The sequence below is a fragment of the Eumetopias jubatus genome, unplaced genomic scaffold, assembly GCF_037043125.1.
Source record: "Eumetopias jubatus isolate StellerSeaLion01/CBP00866 unplaced genomic scaffold, mEumJub1_p1.0 scaffold_5, whole genome shotgun sequence".
NCBI lineage: Eukaryota > Metazoa > Chordata > Mammalia > Carnivora > Otariidae > Eumetopias > Eumetopias jubatus.
Window position 1 is genome coordinate 38,725,360 of NW_028274811.1, and position 17,043 is coordinate 38,742,402.

General features: G+C 40.1%; 1 protein-coding gene across 4 annotated transcripts in view; it reads left to right on the top strand.

Moving 5' to 3' along the window:
- Positions 1-8,036: 8,036 nt before the first annotated feature.
- RBM27 (RNA binding motif protein 27) overlaps positions 8,037-17,043 on the top strand; it is a 69,336-nt gene continuing 60,329 nt past the window's right edge. For all 4 annotated transcript variants that reach the window (XM_028119067.2, XM_028119069.2, XM_028119068.2 and 1 more), the window contains exon 1: positions 8,037-8,279. In XM_028119067.2, coding sequence (XP_027974868.1) covers positions 8,221-8,279 — 59 coding nt within the window. In that variant the 5' untranslated portion in view covers positions 8,037-8,220. The remainder of the gene's footprint in view (positions 8,280-17,043) is intronic.

The window sequence follows — 17,043 nt, forward strand, 5'->3', positions numbered from 1 at the left end:
CTTACCTCTATCAACAGGTGCTCTTTTCTCTACATATCATGAACAATCAGAACTCCAATTAAGACCTACACAACATTTGTACACTAAATCCCATTCTTTGTTCCTACTAATGATTTTATTGTTGCAGTTGCTCATCCTGCCACTCACATCATCAGATTTCCTTTCTTCATTACATCATACTCATCTGAATCCAAACATATCATCTCACCTAATGCAAGCAAGCAGACAAAGAAGTGAAAGAAAAACAGAACAAAAATGCAAGCTAACCCTATCTTTCTATCCCACAGTGCCTTCTAGCACCGTCATTGCTCTATTCCCTTTTACGGTAAACGTCTTCACAAGAACTGTCTTCCTATCTCTAATTCCTCTCCTGAACCTGTTCCAGTCTGGGGTTCATTCCTTCCACTCCATGGAACTATCCAGGTCATTAGTGATTTCCACGCTGCCAAAATCAGTGGTCAATTCCTTATCTTCATTTTACTTGATCCAAGAACTATATATATGACACAGTTGAAAACTCCATCTTTCCTAAGACATATTTCTTTTCTTTCTGTCCTGCTGCCTCATGGCCATGCCTTCTCAGCTTACTTTCCAAATAGGGGAATGCCCTAATGGCCTTTCTAGATATAGTCACTTCCTAGATGATCTTATCCAGGCCTATGGTTTTAAACACAATTTACATGCTGATGAATCCTCAATTTTTAACACCAGGCCCAATCTTTCTTATGAACTCCAGACTCACAGATCAAACTGTCTACTTGACATCTCCACTTGGATTTTTATATTATTTATCAATTATGCCTAACAAACTACCCCCAAACTTAGTGGCCTCAAACAATAACCATTTATTATCCCTCACAGTTTCTGTGGGTCAGATGTTTGGGAACAACTTGACCAGGTGGTTCTGGCTTGAGGGGTCATGAGATTACAGTCAAATGTTGGCCAGGGCTGCAGTCATCCAAAGGTTTGACTGGGGCTGGAAGATCTACTTTTAACATGGCTTACTCACAAGGCTAGAAAGTTAGTTGTGGCTATTGGTAAGAGGTCTCAGTTCCTCAAGGTTTGGGCTTGTTCACGGGATTGATTGTCATGCAACATGGCAACTGACTTTCCCTAGAACAGGAGATCCACAGTAGAAGCTACAATGCTCTTTATAAGCTAGACTTGGAAGTCAATGGCTGTTCCTTCTAGACCATTCTGTTGTTTACACAGATAAGCCCTGATCCAATGTGGGAAGAATGTACACATGGGTGTGAAGACTAGAGGGTGATGATCATTGGGGGCCATCTTGGAGGCTGGCTACCACAATGTGTAATGCCTAGGAAAATATGTAATGTCTACTTTATGTCCAATACTGAATCCATGATCTACCAACCATTCTCTAAATAGGCATCCCATTTGTTTTCCCCACCTCAGGCCAGTTACTCAGGCCAAACCCTTTGGTGTCATCCTTGATTCCTTTTTGTGTTTCATACCAACAATTAATCTCTCAGTAAAACTCATTGACTCTACTTTCAAAATATATCCAGAATCCAACTTCTTACCATCTCTTTCACTGCTATTCTAGTCCAAACCACCATCATCCTATGCTTGGATTATTATTTCCTAACTGGTTTCCCTACCTCCACTTTTATCCCTTCCAGCCTGATTACCATAAGGGAGCCATTGTGATCCTGTTTTAAAAAATTAAAAACTAGATCAGATAATTTTATTCATCTGCTTAAAACCTTCAGTGTCTTCCAGTCTCATTCAGAGTAAAAACCCAAAGTCGTTACCATGACCAACAGAGTCCCTTATGACCTGGTCTCTAACGACTTCTGTAACCTCTTTTACCATCACTTTCTTCCTGCCTCACTCCACTCCAGCCCCATTGCTCCCTACTTTCCTCAAATGTGCCAAACTGGTTCCTGCCTCATGGTCTTTGCATGTCTCTGGAAAGCTCTTCTCCCAGATATCCATGTGATTAACACTCTTCCTGCTTCCCGACCACTGCTCAGAGAGTGCTTTTAAGTTCTCCATCACTCTCTATCCCCACACTTACTTTTTTTTCCTTATAGAATGTATCTCACCTGACATATTATATGGCTGTTCATTTGGCATCATTCTCCTCCTGCTAAAATAGATCTCCAAGAGAACACCTATTTTCTTCACTGCTATATCCCCAAGGCTTATAATGGTGCTTTGCATATTATAGGTTTTCAATAAGTATTTTTTTAAGTAGGCTTCATGCCCAAAGGTGCTTGAACTCCCCATCCTGAGATCAAGAGTCGCATGGTCTACCAACTGAGCCAGCTAGGTACCCCCAGTATTTGTTGAAAGAAAGGCTAGGGTTGCCTGGCTGGCTCAGTTGGGAAAAGCATGTACCTCTTGATCCTGGGGTTGTGAGTTTAAGCCCCATGATTGGTATAAAGATAACTACAAACTAAGTAAATAAACTTAAAAAAAGAAAAGAAAAGAAAGGCTAAATGCAAGAACTGAGGGCACCTGGATGGCTCAGTTGGTTAAGCATCCAACTCTTGATTTTGGCTCGGGTCCTGATCTCAGGGTTGTGAGATTGAGCCCCGACTCAAGCTCTGCGTTATGCACGGAGCCTGCTTGAGATTTTCTCTCTCCCTCTCCCTCTGCCCCTCCCCCCTTAAATAAATAAATAAGTAAATAAATTTAAAAATGCAGGAACTGAAAGAAGCTAATCCATGAAAAGTTGCTTGGCAGAGTCCCCAGCACAAGAGTATAAGGTATTATTATTTGATGTGTCCAAATCCCAAGAGGCTTATTTTATCTATAGAGGAGAGAGCAGTTCACTTCTAATATCAGAGGAATAGCCAGAGGGAACCAAAGTCCAGTCAGTTCATTGTTGCTGTTTCCTGCTTTAAAAAAAAAAAAAAAGTCACTATGGCAGTAGCGCTTTGAACAGCTCTTCTAGATAGCCTTCTAATCTGCAAGGATGTTAGACCGGGGTCCTTAACACAGGTCCAGTGGGAACCCATGAAGCAGTCAGAGAATGGGGCAAAAACTATTTCTGGTACGTGTATACCCAGATATGCTACTTTCAACTTTTTCTCGTTTTGACACTGGTTTTGGTGTGGGAAGTAACTTTTTTTAATCGAGATACTTGTAGAGTCACGTGTAACTGTAAGAAATAATGCAGGGAGAACTTTTGCACACTTCTCAGTTTTCCCCAGTAGTAATATTTACAAAACCATAGTATAATATCACAGTCAGAATATTGACATCAATGAGTTTAGTTTTATACTTATTCATTATACATGTTTGCATGTGTGTGTATACATGTATAAATTAGATTCTTTTTTTTTTTATTTTTTTTTAATTTATTTATTCATGAGAGACAGAAAGAGAGAGGCAGAGGGAGAAGCAGGCTTCCCGCTGAGCAGGCAGCCCGATGCGGGACTCGATCCCAGGACCCTGGGATCATGACCAGAGCTGAAGGCAGACGCCCAACCATCTGAGCCACCCAGGCGCCCAATTCTTTTTTTTTTTAAAGATTTCATTTTATTTATTTGACAGAGAGAGAGAGAGCACAAGTAAGCAGAGAGGCAGGCAGAGAGGGAGAAGCAGGCTCTCCGCCGAGCAGGGAGCCCGATGCGGGGCTCGATCCCAGGACCCCAGGATCATGACCCGAGCCGAAGGCAGCCGCTTAACTGACTGAGCCACCCAGGCGCCCCTATAAATTAGATTCTATACAATGTTATCATCTCTGTAGTTCCTGTGTCTACCCCCATGGTCAAGATACAGAACACTTCCAGGGCACCTGGGTGGCTCAGTTGGTTAAGGTCTGCCTCCAGCTCAGGTCATGATCCTAGGGTCCTGAGATGGAGCACTGTGTTGGCTCCCTGCTCAGGGGGCAGTCTGCTTCTTCCTCTCCCTCTACCCCTCCCCACCACTCATGCTTGCTTACTCTCTCTATCTCTCTCTCAAATAAATAAATAAAATCTAAAAAAAAAAAAGAACACTTCCAATACTACAGGGATCCCTCATGCTGCCATTAATAACCACACCAACTTTCCCTCCACACCCCCACTTCTGTCCTCTATTCCTAAAATTGTGTCATTTTCAAAATTTTATGTAAGTAGAACCATACAATATGTAACCTTTGAGGATATTGGCTTCTTTCCTCACTCAGACTAATTCATCCAAGTTTTCGCATGTATCACTAGTTTCTTCCTTTCTGTTGCTGAGTAGCATTCCACCATATGATGGTATCTATGTCTCACACTTTGTTTAACCACTCACGTGTTTAAGGTCATCTGGGCTGATTCCAGTTTGGGGCTATTTTAAACAAAGCTGCTATAAATACTTGTATGCAGGTTTTCGCCCATGAACATGTTTTCATTTCTCTGGGATAAATTCTCAGGAGTGTAATTGTTGGTTCATATGGTAGCTGCATTCGTTTTTAGAGAAATATCAAAATGCATTTCAGAGTGGCTGCACCATTTTACCATTTATATTAGCCATTCTTATAGTTATGTAGTGTGACAGAACCTTTAAAAAAAAACCCTTATAATGGGGGCACCTGGATGGCTCAGTCATTAAGCGTCTGCCTTAGGCTCAAATCATGAGGGATGGAGCTGGCATCATGCTCCCTGCTCAGTGGGAAGCCTGCTTCTCCCCCTCCCATTCCCCCTGCTTCTGTTCCCTCTTTCGCTGTCCCTCTCTCTCTATCAAATAAATACATAAAACCTTTAAAAAAAAACCCTTGTAACATAGTTCTCCTAGAAAACAAATCTACATTTCCATAATGAAGAGAGACAATTCCAATTGACTTGCTATTTGTCTGCTAACTCACCTTGCCTTTGCATAGCCAAGATTCAAGTGACTTTTATTTATTTTTTATTTTTTTTAAGTAAGCTCTACGCCCAATGTGGGAACCGAACTCATGACCGCAAGATCAAGAGTCTCATGCTGCACTGACTGAGCCAGCTGGTGCCCCCAAGTGACTTTTCTCTGAGTCAGAAGGGCTGCTACTGGTGATCCAGACTCAGCAGAGACTGATACTTTGATGGATGTGTGTTTATTTATTTATTTTTTTAAAAGAGTTTATTTATTTATTTGACAGAGAGAGACACAGCGCAAGAGGGAACCCAAGCAGGGGGAGTGGGAGAGGGAGAAGCAGGCTTCCCGCGGAGCAGGGAGCCCCACACAGGGCTTGATCCCGACCTGAGCTGAAGGCAGTCACTTAACGACTGAGCCACCCAGGCGCCCCTGGATGTGTGTTTAATTAAATGATCATCTATAAACGTAGAGGCATGAGAGGGTCTGTTTGTAGCTATGAATTTCCTGGTTTGAAATTCTACCAAAGCTTTGTCTAACTGCATTTCAGGGAGACAGATTGTGATTGTAAATTACACAGAAATTTAAATCTGAAAAATTACTCTTAACCTCCCTTATCATACATCTGGGACAGCTCTTGGCCACAGGTTAGAGAACAGGACAAAAAAAAAAAATTTGTGGGCAAAAAAAAAATTTGTGGGCAAATCCACTCTGATTATGGAACGCCTATCCATTTCTATCAACGTGTGTGAAATTGCACAGTTAACAGTTCTTCCTTGTTAAGGCCCAGTTACCCTGAAGCCAAGAAAAGGAACGTGGTTTGAGTAAGGATGGTTTAGATGTATATTCTTCTTGTAGTCACTCTCTTTCCAGTGCCTTATATCAATAACCTCTCTTAGATAAATTGACATCTCTTTCTCCTCCTGCGAAGATAAAACTGAGAGAAAAGCCAATCTTTGTGAAGTATCCATTTTAACATCCACCTTAACTAAGGTTAACTATTTAATATTATTAGCCTTATTCTCTACTATCCCAAGAACAGTATCTAATAGATGGTAATGGGCTCAATACATATTTGTTGGATGAATTTTGAATGAACCACATGGTTAATATTTCAGTGTTTGCTAGCGAGATATTTAAGTGAAGGTTATAGTTGTGGACTTCGTGGTCAAACACACACGCATCAAGGCTGGGCCTTTCCACTCATTAGTTTCATGATCTCTCTGGGATGCAATTTTCTCATCTGTGAATATTGTTTACTATACAGGGGGACTGTGATGATGAGAAGCAACAATACATTGAAATATTTAGCACAGGGCCAGCACAGAGTATGTACTCAACAACTGTGGCTAGGATTATTATTTACAATGCCTGACTCTTAGGCTCCCGGAATCTGAACTCCCAAAAGGCTGGATCGATATAAATGGATATAACTTTTCAAACTTTTGTGATAAAAGCAATTCCTGTTCCATTTCTATCACACTACTATTAACTTCTTTCCTAGCCTTAGGCCTAATCACATCACTTACATTTCTCTTTTTTTTAATTTGTCATTTTTGGGTAACACCTCATCTATGTAGTAGGAAGAAGTGAAGGAAACGTGGATAAGCATAAAGAAAGGGAGGAGGAGAGAAGGAAGAGGCAACAGTTGGATATGGGAAAGCTCTGGGCTTGCTAAGATTGCAAATTGCAAATTCTGCTCCATCTGCAGATATGTGTGATTCTGGGTAAACCACTCAGTCTCTGGCCTTTTTCCCTCATTTGCAATGTTGGGGAGAAGGTGTCAGTGAAGGGAGTTCATTAGATGATTTCTAAGTGCATTTTGCTTTTATTACTCCGTGTAAGGGGTCCACAAACTGCAGCCGGCAAGCCAACCCTGGTTGGCACCTGCTTCTGTTTATCCGCAAGGTAACAATGGCTTTTGCACTTTTAAATGTTTTTTTTAGAAAATCAAGAAAATATGTTGTGAGATTTGAAAAGTATCTAAAATTGAAAATCTTATGTAAGTTTTATGCACAGTCTTAATCATTTGTTTACATATTACCTATGGCCAGTTTCATGCCAAGAGGGCAGAGTTGGATGAGTGCCAGGGACCTCCCAGCCCACAAAACCAAAGATATTTACTATTTAGCCCTTTTAAGAAAACGTTTGCTTTTTCCTGCTCTATGTGTAGATAGCATACCTGCTTATTTTAGGCTGACCCATCTCTATTATAGGAGGGGTGTGCTCATCAGGTATTTTTAAAAATGTTATTATTGTAAAGCATAATCCCATAAACTCTTCAGCTTTCTAAGAGGAGAGACTGTTTTGCTCACCTTTGGAATCCAAGTGCTAGTGCCTTACATAGTGCTGGCATATAGCAGGTGCTCAGTGTTGAATAAGCATTGTAAGACCAGTGCCAAGCTAGTAATTTCAAAACTTCAAAAGGAATTTCGCATGCAGTACAAACTAAGTTGCCTATTTTGGTAATTCCTATGAAAAAACTTATTTTTTAAAAACTTTTTTTGCTGACCAAAATTCTTCCTGAAAAACAAAAACAAAACCCTGCTGAATTTTAGATATCTAGTGAAAAGAGAATTTTAAAAAAAATACTAGAATCGTTCTTCTTCCTAAATAAAGCATATATTAAAAATATTGCTAAAACCGGAATGGCCTCAGCCTTCTACAACTGTGCGCCACGTTTTAAAAATGACGATTATTGGAGTCCAAGGCATGGTTGTCAGAAACATTCTACGTAACTTAAGCATAGCGGCAAGAAATACAAGCATGTGTGCTGAGCAAAATGATTGTGTAAGGAAAAAAAGTAAAATTTTGCATTCTGTGTAATGTGTCGAACGTGAACGTATTGCACGTTGTGTTGCAGATTTACTACAGCTGAGTCATTTCGGGACACAAGTGTGTTTCCAAGAAAAAAACGAGGGCAAGGAACCAGGATGAGGGGCTCGCCGGGTTCCCCCAGGCACTCCCAGCAGCAGACACCGGTACTCCGCGGCGGGCGGCGGCGTGGTCAAAAAAGGAGCCGCGGCCCCTTTAAGAGGCACAGCACCTTCTCCAAGATACCATCTTGCACCAGGAGTTCACGTAAGCTCTCCACCTACCTTGCTATATCCCTCCTCCTTAACTGGGTACGGCCGGCCGGCGGGGCGAGCGAGCCTTTTCATTGGCTTTGCGCGCACGGCCCTCTTACTTCTACTGGTTCTTGCGCCCGCCACTCGGTGCTATCTCCCGCCCACCTGAGCCGTCGGGCTAGGTTGAGTGAGGGCTCTTGGGTTAGTTCCTGTTAGGCCCCGGCCGGGGGAGTAGGTTGAAGTCTCCTAAGATGCCCGGTGGGCTGGGGCACCGGGAGCTGTGAAGAGGTCGTGAGGAGGCGGCGAGGGGAGATCCGCGGCAGGCCTGAACAGGAGCGGCGGCCGAGCCCGCCTTCCCTGCACCATGCTCATAGAGGATGTGGATGCCCTCAAGTCCTGGCTGGCCAAGTTACTAGAGCCGATGTGAGTGAGCCAGGCTGGGCCAGGGCCGGCGAACGTGGGCGTTGGGGGCCCGCGGGGGCGTGGGGGGAGGGGAGGCAGCCTGGGGGAGGGCGGAGCGGAGGGGCCGCGGTCGGGAGGTCCCGGCGCCGTCTTCTCTGTAGTACTATCACCATTGTGGGGGGGGCGGTGGCGGGGGGGAGCGAGAGCCAGGGGCGTAGAGGCGGTGTGGCTGTGGGACCGGAGTGGGGGGTGGGGGGCGGCAAGGACAGCGAGGGCTTTTTAAATATAAATATTGGGGTGCTGGAAGGGGTAGTAGGAATAGTGAGGGAATTTAAAATTTTGGTATTTGAGAACTGCGAGAGATCGCAAAGCTATCGAGGGATTTTTAAATGTGAATATTGGGATCTCGAAGGGTGTAGCAGGATGTCGAGGGCTTTATTAACCAATATTAGTACGGGACTAAAAGATCCAGAAGCGGAGTATCGAGGGCCTTTTAAAAACGTGAGGGCAGAAAAGAATAGTTGGGACATTGAGGGCTTTATAGCGATTATTGATGAGCTCTAAGGGTTCAAGAATTTTGAAGGATTTGAGAAACATGGGGTAGTTGAAAGGGATATGTGGGCATTGAAGTGTTTTTGGGAATTACTGGAAAGCTGTTAAATATGATAAGGATATGAAGGGATTTTAAAATATTATCCAGGAGTTAGTGCTAGGAGGACTAATAACTTCTAAATACCATTAAGGGTTGGAAAAAATAGGGGTTTAAAATTTTAAGGGTTGAAAGGGCTACCCTGGTATTTAGTATTATTGGAGGGTATTTGAAAGGGTTGTATAACTGAAGCATGTAAGCATTTTTAGTTATAGCTGTTGAAAGAATAAAAGGGTAGCAGAAAGAATAAGAGTTTTGTAAATATTGTTGAAGGATTGTGAGGGCAACTGAGGATATTGAGGTGTAGGATTTTTGTTGAGCTAAAAAAAGAATGAGAAGGGCTTGTTTTTTAAAAATATTTCGGTAGTATTAGCTGTAGAAATATTGGGATGCTTCAAAGGGATAGCAGAGGTACCAGCTTTGTTTGCTTGTTTTATAACCATTTTAAGAGGGTAGGATTGTTTTGTGTTTATTTGGGATACTGGGGTATGTAGTTTCTGAGATCTCCCATACAGGGAAGAGAGGGAATGGTGAAGGCAGGATTGGGAGAGAGATGATATCTAACTCTCCTGGGAAAGAAGGCATGGAAAGGGAAGGGAAGGGATCATTTCCTGCCCTCTCCTCATTTCTACTGCTTAGTTATTCTATTAGAGGTGAGGACTTACTGACTGAAGGAAACGGGGTAGAAGAGGAAGAGGTGGGCAGGCTATGCTTCATTAGATTAGATCGTTTTAGTGAAAAAAACTGAGTTTTTCAGAGGTGGAAATAAGGGATAGTTTGGAAGGCATGGAGGTATGGTAAAGTTGGGGCTCTTGGGAGACAGGTACTTCCCCGATTATCTATTTCCTGGTTCTCCTGAGAAATCTTGTTAACTAAGTCTTTTTGTTGTTGTTCTGCTACTTGATTTCTTGGATGTTAACACCTAGGAAGAGAGTCACCTGTAGTCCGATGTGTTAGCCTTTTGAAGGTAGGCCGGTTAAAGGAGACAGCATTAGGGGAGTTTTGATGTCTGAAGTGCTGTTTACATTCTGAGGATGAGGAGTATGTGAGTAGAATACAGGTATGAATGAAGGTACACTAGGACTTTTCGTTTTATATTGATGATCTACTTGAAAGTTTTGTAGAAGAATATGGGTCTCTTGAGTGTGCATCATACTTTTTCTACAGTATAGTTTTGGAACACAGCAATGGAGATGGATTGTGACAAAAGTGGGAAATAAAAGAAATAGATTTAGTGAAAATGATCGTATATAGAACAGGCTAAAAAAAAGAAAAAGGTCAATGTTTAAAAATTCTTTACCTTCATGTTATTTAACATAAACCCTTATGTGTGTGTGCGCAACAATTTTGCATACAGGCTCTGAGTTTGTTTATTGGTAGAGATCCTTCTAAAAGAGTTAAATATGTGTGTCTTTGATAGAAGGTGACAAGTTGTAACCTTATAGTTAATTGCCCTTCTTTTGTAAGCTCCCTAAAATGTTTTATTCTGGGTAGTGGTTTTTGTTTTTTTCTTTGCTTTTTAAAGATTTTATTTATTTATTTGACAGAGAGATACAGTGAGAGAGAGAACACAAGCAAGGGGAGTGAGAGAAGGAGAAGCAGGCTTCCCACTGAGCAGAGAGCCCCATGCAGGGCTTGATCCCAGGACCCTGGGAGGCAGACGCTTAATGACTGAGCCACCCAGGCGCCCCTTTTCTTTTTTCTTTTTTTTTTTAAGATTTTATTTATTTGAGAGAGAGCGTGCGCACGAGTGAGGTGAGGGGCAGAGGGTGAGGGAGAAGCAGACTCCCCGCTGAGCAGGGAGCCTGATTACAGGCTCTGTCCCTGGACCCTGGGATCATGACCTGAGCTGAAGGGAGCTGCTAACCGGCTGAGCCACCCAGGCACCGCTGGTTTTTTTCTTAATGTGGAAATTTAGTTTGGGTAGGAACTTACTAAACCTCCCAATAGTGTTTTCTCCTGGCTTTTTTTGGCTATTTATACTGATAAGTTTGTAGATATTCTGTAATTTTCATGGGTAAAAAGTATCTTTAAAGTGATTGAATTTGGTTTCCCCATTTGTTTTGAGTTACATGTTCAACTGAAAGCACACATCATGCTTTAAAAAAAAATTCGTTACCTTTTTAGGGTTAAAAAGAGCAAAAAAATCACTTTAAACTTTAATAATATAGGTGGCTTTCCTAGAAGTACAAAATAAAAGTACTAATTTTCAACTCATATAACTAATGGTTTTGGATGGAAGTGGTAATAAGAAGTAACAAATGCAAAAAAAAGGAAAATAGCAAATGCCAATATCATACATATTTTCATTCTTTTTTTTTTAAGATTTTATTTATTATTTGAGAGAGAGAGCAAGATTGAGAGAATGAGTAGAAGGAGGGGCAGAGGGAGAAGCAGACTCCCTGCTCAGCGGTGTGGGACTCGATCCCAGGATCCTGGGATCAGGACCCGAGCTGAAGGCAGACGTTTAACTGACTGAGCCACCCAGGCGCCCACATATTTTCATTCTTAGTATGTTGTCATGGGAGATTATTTTTTGTTTGTTTAGATACCCTAAAATGTAATAGATGATATACTAAAATGGATTGTATTTGTAAATTTACTTTTTGCATATTCGAGATTGAAGAAAATTTTCATGGCAGATTGGCATGTTGTTACAACATAGCATTTCAGAGCAGTTGTTAGGTTTTCAGATAATGGAGTTGCAGTGGATATGTTGGATTCATCCTATCCCTGCGTGTGATCCACTGATGCGTGTTTTATTTAGCTTAATTTACAGTTAACTAAATTTATAAAAGATTTTTAAGCATGTTGCATCTTGTCAGTGGTGAAACAAAGGCATGCGGGGTTATTTCTGAACCAAGCCAGTTTACATGTAATTACTCCCTGTAGACAAATTAGAAATATATGCTGGTAGAGCTTATCTGTTACTTTCCATTCCACTTCTTTTGTAGATGTGGGACCTATCATTTTTACTAGAGGAAAGACAGAAGGAGGGTTCCTGGAGGAAATGACTCCTTTAACTGGTTGGGAAAAACCTAGTACCATTTTTGTTGGCAGTGCAGTTAAGGGAGAGAAACTGTCGTAGTCAAGAAGTTTATATCTCTTTTCTTACTGCTACATGAACAGACTGAACTCACAAGTCTTGTTTGAGGTCTTTATCTTCCTTCACTTCCAAAATATCCTAGATATCTTAGTCATAGAAACTATGTAGGGATTATGCGCAGTTGGGAGATGTCATGGTTTCTTTCTATCAGAAATAACTTCTCATTTTTCAGTATGTGAGCCCTTTAAGAGTAAAGTCTAAGTAAATCTAGGGGATATATTTATCACTGAAGAAATTAAAAGTTTAGAAAAAGTTCAGGCAAGCACTTTTCAATAACAAACATGCATTTCTACCCAAAAACGTTCTTTAATGGGAAATGTTTTAAGTTATTTATACTAGATATATTAAATATATATAAACATATATAATTCAAGGCTGCTCGTTTGGTTTACTATAAAAATTTGTCTTGGCATATGTTTTAAAAAGAGTGATGGGTTTGTAATACTTTTTGGACACTTGCATCTGTCTATTGTAGTAAAACATCATTATGTGAATCGGGCATTTAGTTTCCAGTTTTGTCTCTATGTCTGATTTGCTGTGTGACTTCGGAGAAATTCTCTAAATTTTCTCTGAACAGTTAATCATATTAGCCTTCTACCTACCTCACAGATATGAATATTAATGTGCAGACTATAAAAAGGGCCTGTGTACCTTAGAATCATTAAATATGGTTTTTGAAATATGAAAATGTATTAAACTGTTTTTGCAAAAAATTTTACTTACTAATGTTAAGCTCTACTGTCACTTACAAAATAATAATCTAATGCATGCCAGAGCTAGAGTCTCACTGCTGGCCCTGTAGGTAGGACTGGGAATTGCTAGGGAAAGCCATGGCCATTATGTGCACTTCTATGAATTCAGTCCATATCAAAGTCTTTTTAAGTGCACTAGGAGATTGAATATGTTTTTATCTCTGAGTATGATGGATAAGGCAGCAATAAGCTTCACAGACTGAGATCATTTTATTGACTCAGTTGGTGGTGGAAGGGTTATACTTAGGTTGAACTCTAGAGTTTACATGCTACCATAGCTTTGCAATCCTTATCACATTAAATTCTGATTAGTAATGTCTGGGGCTGCTCAAATGGGAGGAAAAGTTGTCACCTAGCAGCCATGAGACCTGACCTCTCAGATAAATAAACTACAAAGATGAAATGAGTATTTTGGAGGTGTGTTCTTAAGACTGAGAAGTTCTGATAATGTGGTTAGTGGCTTCAAAGACTTAGTATGCCTCTAAACTGCTGTGGGACTTGTTTAAGGAGACTGTTAACTGTTTCACAGAAAGGACTTATTTTGACCAGAAGACTTCTTGGCAAGTTTTAGTATACTAAGTTAAGGACATGTTTGTTCTTATGTCCTTGGGTCTACCTCCTAAATACGTCTGACTTCATTCTTCCTGGCCCAACTGCTATAGGCTAGAAGCCAGAAGTTGCTTTTATAGCTCTATGTTTCCTATCACTGCTTTGTCTGATCTTCTCACAGGGTTATTACTTACTTTGTTGTTAAATTTTTTTTAACCATTTGTTATTTTGTACTATAATTATTTGTTTTCATTTTCATCCCTTGGCCACTAGACTGCAGGGCAAGGTCTGTCTTGCTCAGAGTAATTCCATTACCAAGCAAGATGCTTGGCATTTAGTGAACAGCCAGTAAACGTTTAAATGAATCAGTGTCCTTATATGTATATGTAGGTTGGTTGACAATTTGAAACGTAAGTTTTTTTTTAAGACTTTATTTATTTGACAGAGAGAGAGCAGGAGCAGGGGGAGCGGCAGGCAGTGGGAGAAGCAGGCTTCCTGCTGAGCAGGGGGCCCGCTGCAGGCTAGATCCCATCAGGACTTGGGCTGAAGGCAGACGCTTAACCGACTGAGCCACCCAGGCACCCCTAGATTTTTCTTTTTTACTAGTCTGATTTTTAGGTTATACTTAGGTGGTGACTACTGCTCTGTGAGCCATAGTCCAAGTGTCAAAATGGTGTTTGCATATGATAGATGTATGTGTGTATATGTTTTTTACTCCAAATAAATCTAGGAGTATTTTCATCTGTTCATGAAAGCCTCTAATTAAGGGGAAGATGAAAGCTTTTGTTTGAAAAGTAGAAGTGCCATTATTTCTCTTTCTTTAATATCTGTTAACAGGTTCTTAGAACTTAGTAGTTATTCACATTAACAATTTGAAAACGTCAACTCCAATATTACTTATTTTTCTTTTATTTCTTTTTTTTTTTTTAAGATTTTGTTTTAAGTAATGCCAACACCCAACGTGGGGCTTCAACTTAAAACTCCGAGATCGAGAGTTGCTCTACCAACTGAGCCAGCTGGGCACCCCCCACCTCCCTTTACTTGTTTTTCCAATATTGTTTTATCAAAGGAATAATCTGAACCCAGATCTCAGAGGCAGACTTTTTGTTTTTATATTTACTTTTTGTCTTATAAAGTAAAAATAAAAGTACTATTACAGAAAATGCAGAAAGAAAAAATAATAAAATTACTTGTGTTTGTTTATTTCTAGTTTCTCTTGTGTATATGAACTTCCATGTAGCTATAATCAGAATCAGATTTAAATTTTTTATCTGTAATTCTCCATTTGACCTTACATCAGAAACATTTTTCATATTTATGTATTGTTTTTATAACCATCACTTTGGGTGCCTAATATTTCATAAACATTTAACAATGAGAATGGTTATGTTGACTTTTTTTTCTTTTCTGCTAAAAATAATGCTGTTTTCAGGGGTGCCTGGGTGGCTAGTCAGTTAAGTGTCTGCCTTCTGCTCAGGTCATGATCCCCAGGGTCCTGGGATTGAGCCCTACCGGCTCCTTGCTCAGCGGGGAGTCTGCTTCTCCCTCTGCCCCTCCCCCCACTCAGGCGCATGCTGTCTCTCTCACTTTCTCTCAAGTAAGTAAAATCTTTTTTAAGATTTTATTTATTTATTTGACAGAGAGAGACACAGTGAGAGAGGGAACACATTACACCAAGGTAGAACTTAAAATTGAGCCCATATTCAAGAACATGTAGATTTTTCTGAAAGTGGAAAAGGTTTAAGTAGTGTTGGTTTTTTTCTAAAACAAGTAGACTTTGATAATTTTTAAGTAGTGTTTCTTGGCTTGGGGCCTAAGGTAAGGAAAGACCTTTATTTACTGTTTGGTCTTGGGATTGGGTATATGTCTGAAATCTGTAAAGCTGATATAGCAGCATAGCAGATGTGTCATATACCTGCAGTGGAGATTTCATTAAGGAGGAAAAAGACAAATTTGAGGTTTTACAGATAAGACATTTTTAAGGCAATATTTCTATTAACGTCCCCTGATGAAAATTCATTCTAGTTGATTTTTATTTTTTAAATAAAATATAGATAATTGAAAGATGTTCTTAGGACATTATTATGCAAGATGTGAATTTTAAGGAGTCCTCATATTTCTAATTTCCATTAAACTTATGGAAATTTCTTTTGTTTGTTCTTTCTTTTCATTGGAAGGTAACTACTGGTTGAGCCATGGAATGCATTGTCATGTGGATTTACAGTAGGAAAGTGTATGTGGTATAAAATAGATTTTACTCTGTGGAATTGTAGCTGAGTTTTAATTCTACAGGTGTGCTTTCTGCCTGATCTTGAGTGGATCACTTCATTTGTCTTTACATATTTACAAATTTAGTTATCTATAAAATGAATAATAACTCACTGATTGTGCTGTTAAGGCCTTTTAAAGACTATATGAGAATAGTAATTTTAGATGACTATTACTATGTTTTCTAATCTTTTTGTTATAATAGAAGCCCCTTTCTGTCTAGAAATGTGTGTATTTACCGTAGCCGTGGATCCAAAATCTTAAAATCTTTTTCATTCCCAAATACTCTTATTCCTACAGTTATGTAAGATGAATTTCCATAAGCTTTGGTCACAAATAAATAGCTAAAAGACTTTAAATACTCTGGGGTAAGAGAAGTAAGAAGTGGTCCTGTATTTGTCTTGTAAATTATCAAGGATCTTACTCACGCTCAGATTTTTGGGACACACTTCTGGAAGTTTGGTTGGGCTACTGTTCGCATTGGTGCCATAGCTATTGCAGTATTAGAATTGTCAGTTTTTAAAGATTATATAGTAGGGGGTGATGAAAGAATAAATAAGAACAATCATAAAGGTATAGAAAATTACAGCATAAAACTCCCCAGTGTATTTAAGTTTCACCATTCAATTGGTGTGACTTATTATTTCAGACTGGCAGTTTCCTTCATAGTGTGCTTAAATGTAAATGGTCCCATTCCTTTGGCTGTAAACATGCTTTTTGTATTTGGTACAGAATTCTAAACATCAGTTATTAACAATCAGTTCACTCATACTGCACAAATTTTTTAAAATCTGTGACCACTCTTTTTTCTTGGTGTCTAGTTTTTTTTTTTTCTCTTTTACCTTCTTGTAACTATTCATCATGAGGCTTAACACATCACATCAAAATATGTTTCGTCAGGAGCAACCTTACTCTGCATTTGTTTTTCAGAGTCTGAACACTAAGTACATGTATAAGGTAGCTGGGTTTGTTTAACTCCCCTCATTTATCCAGTAATCTGAATGTTGTGCTTCCTTCACACAAGAAACCTCATATTACCCAGCTTTCTACCTATTGGGTCATGAGACTCCTTAAAGGTTCTCCTAACAGCAGAAAAAATGAGATTGCCTCTTTCTACCATTCTTATTTATTTTTATTTTTAAAGATGTTATTCATTTATTAGAGCATGAGAGAGAGAGTGCGAGTGAGCATCAGTGGGGGAAAGGGCAAAGAGAGGAAGAAGCAGGTTCCCCACTGAGCAGGGAGCCCAATGAGGGGCCCATTCCCAGGACCAGGGGATCATGTGACCTGAGCCAAAGGCAGATGCTTAACCAACTCAGCCACCCAGGCACCCCTGCCATTCTTATTTTTTAAAAATCCTTTTCTTTCTCTGTTTAAAATATCTTCCTTGGGGCGCCTGGGTGGCTCAGTTGCTTAAGCGACTGCCTTCGGCTCAGGTCATGATCCTGGAGTCCCGGGATG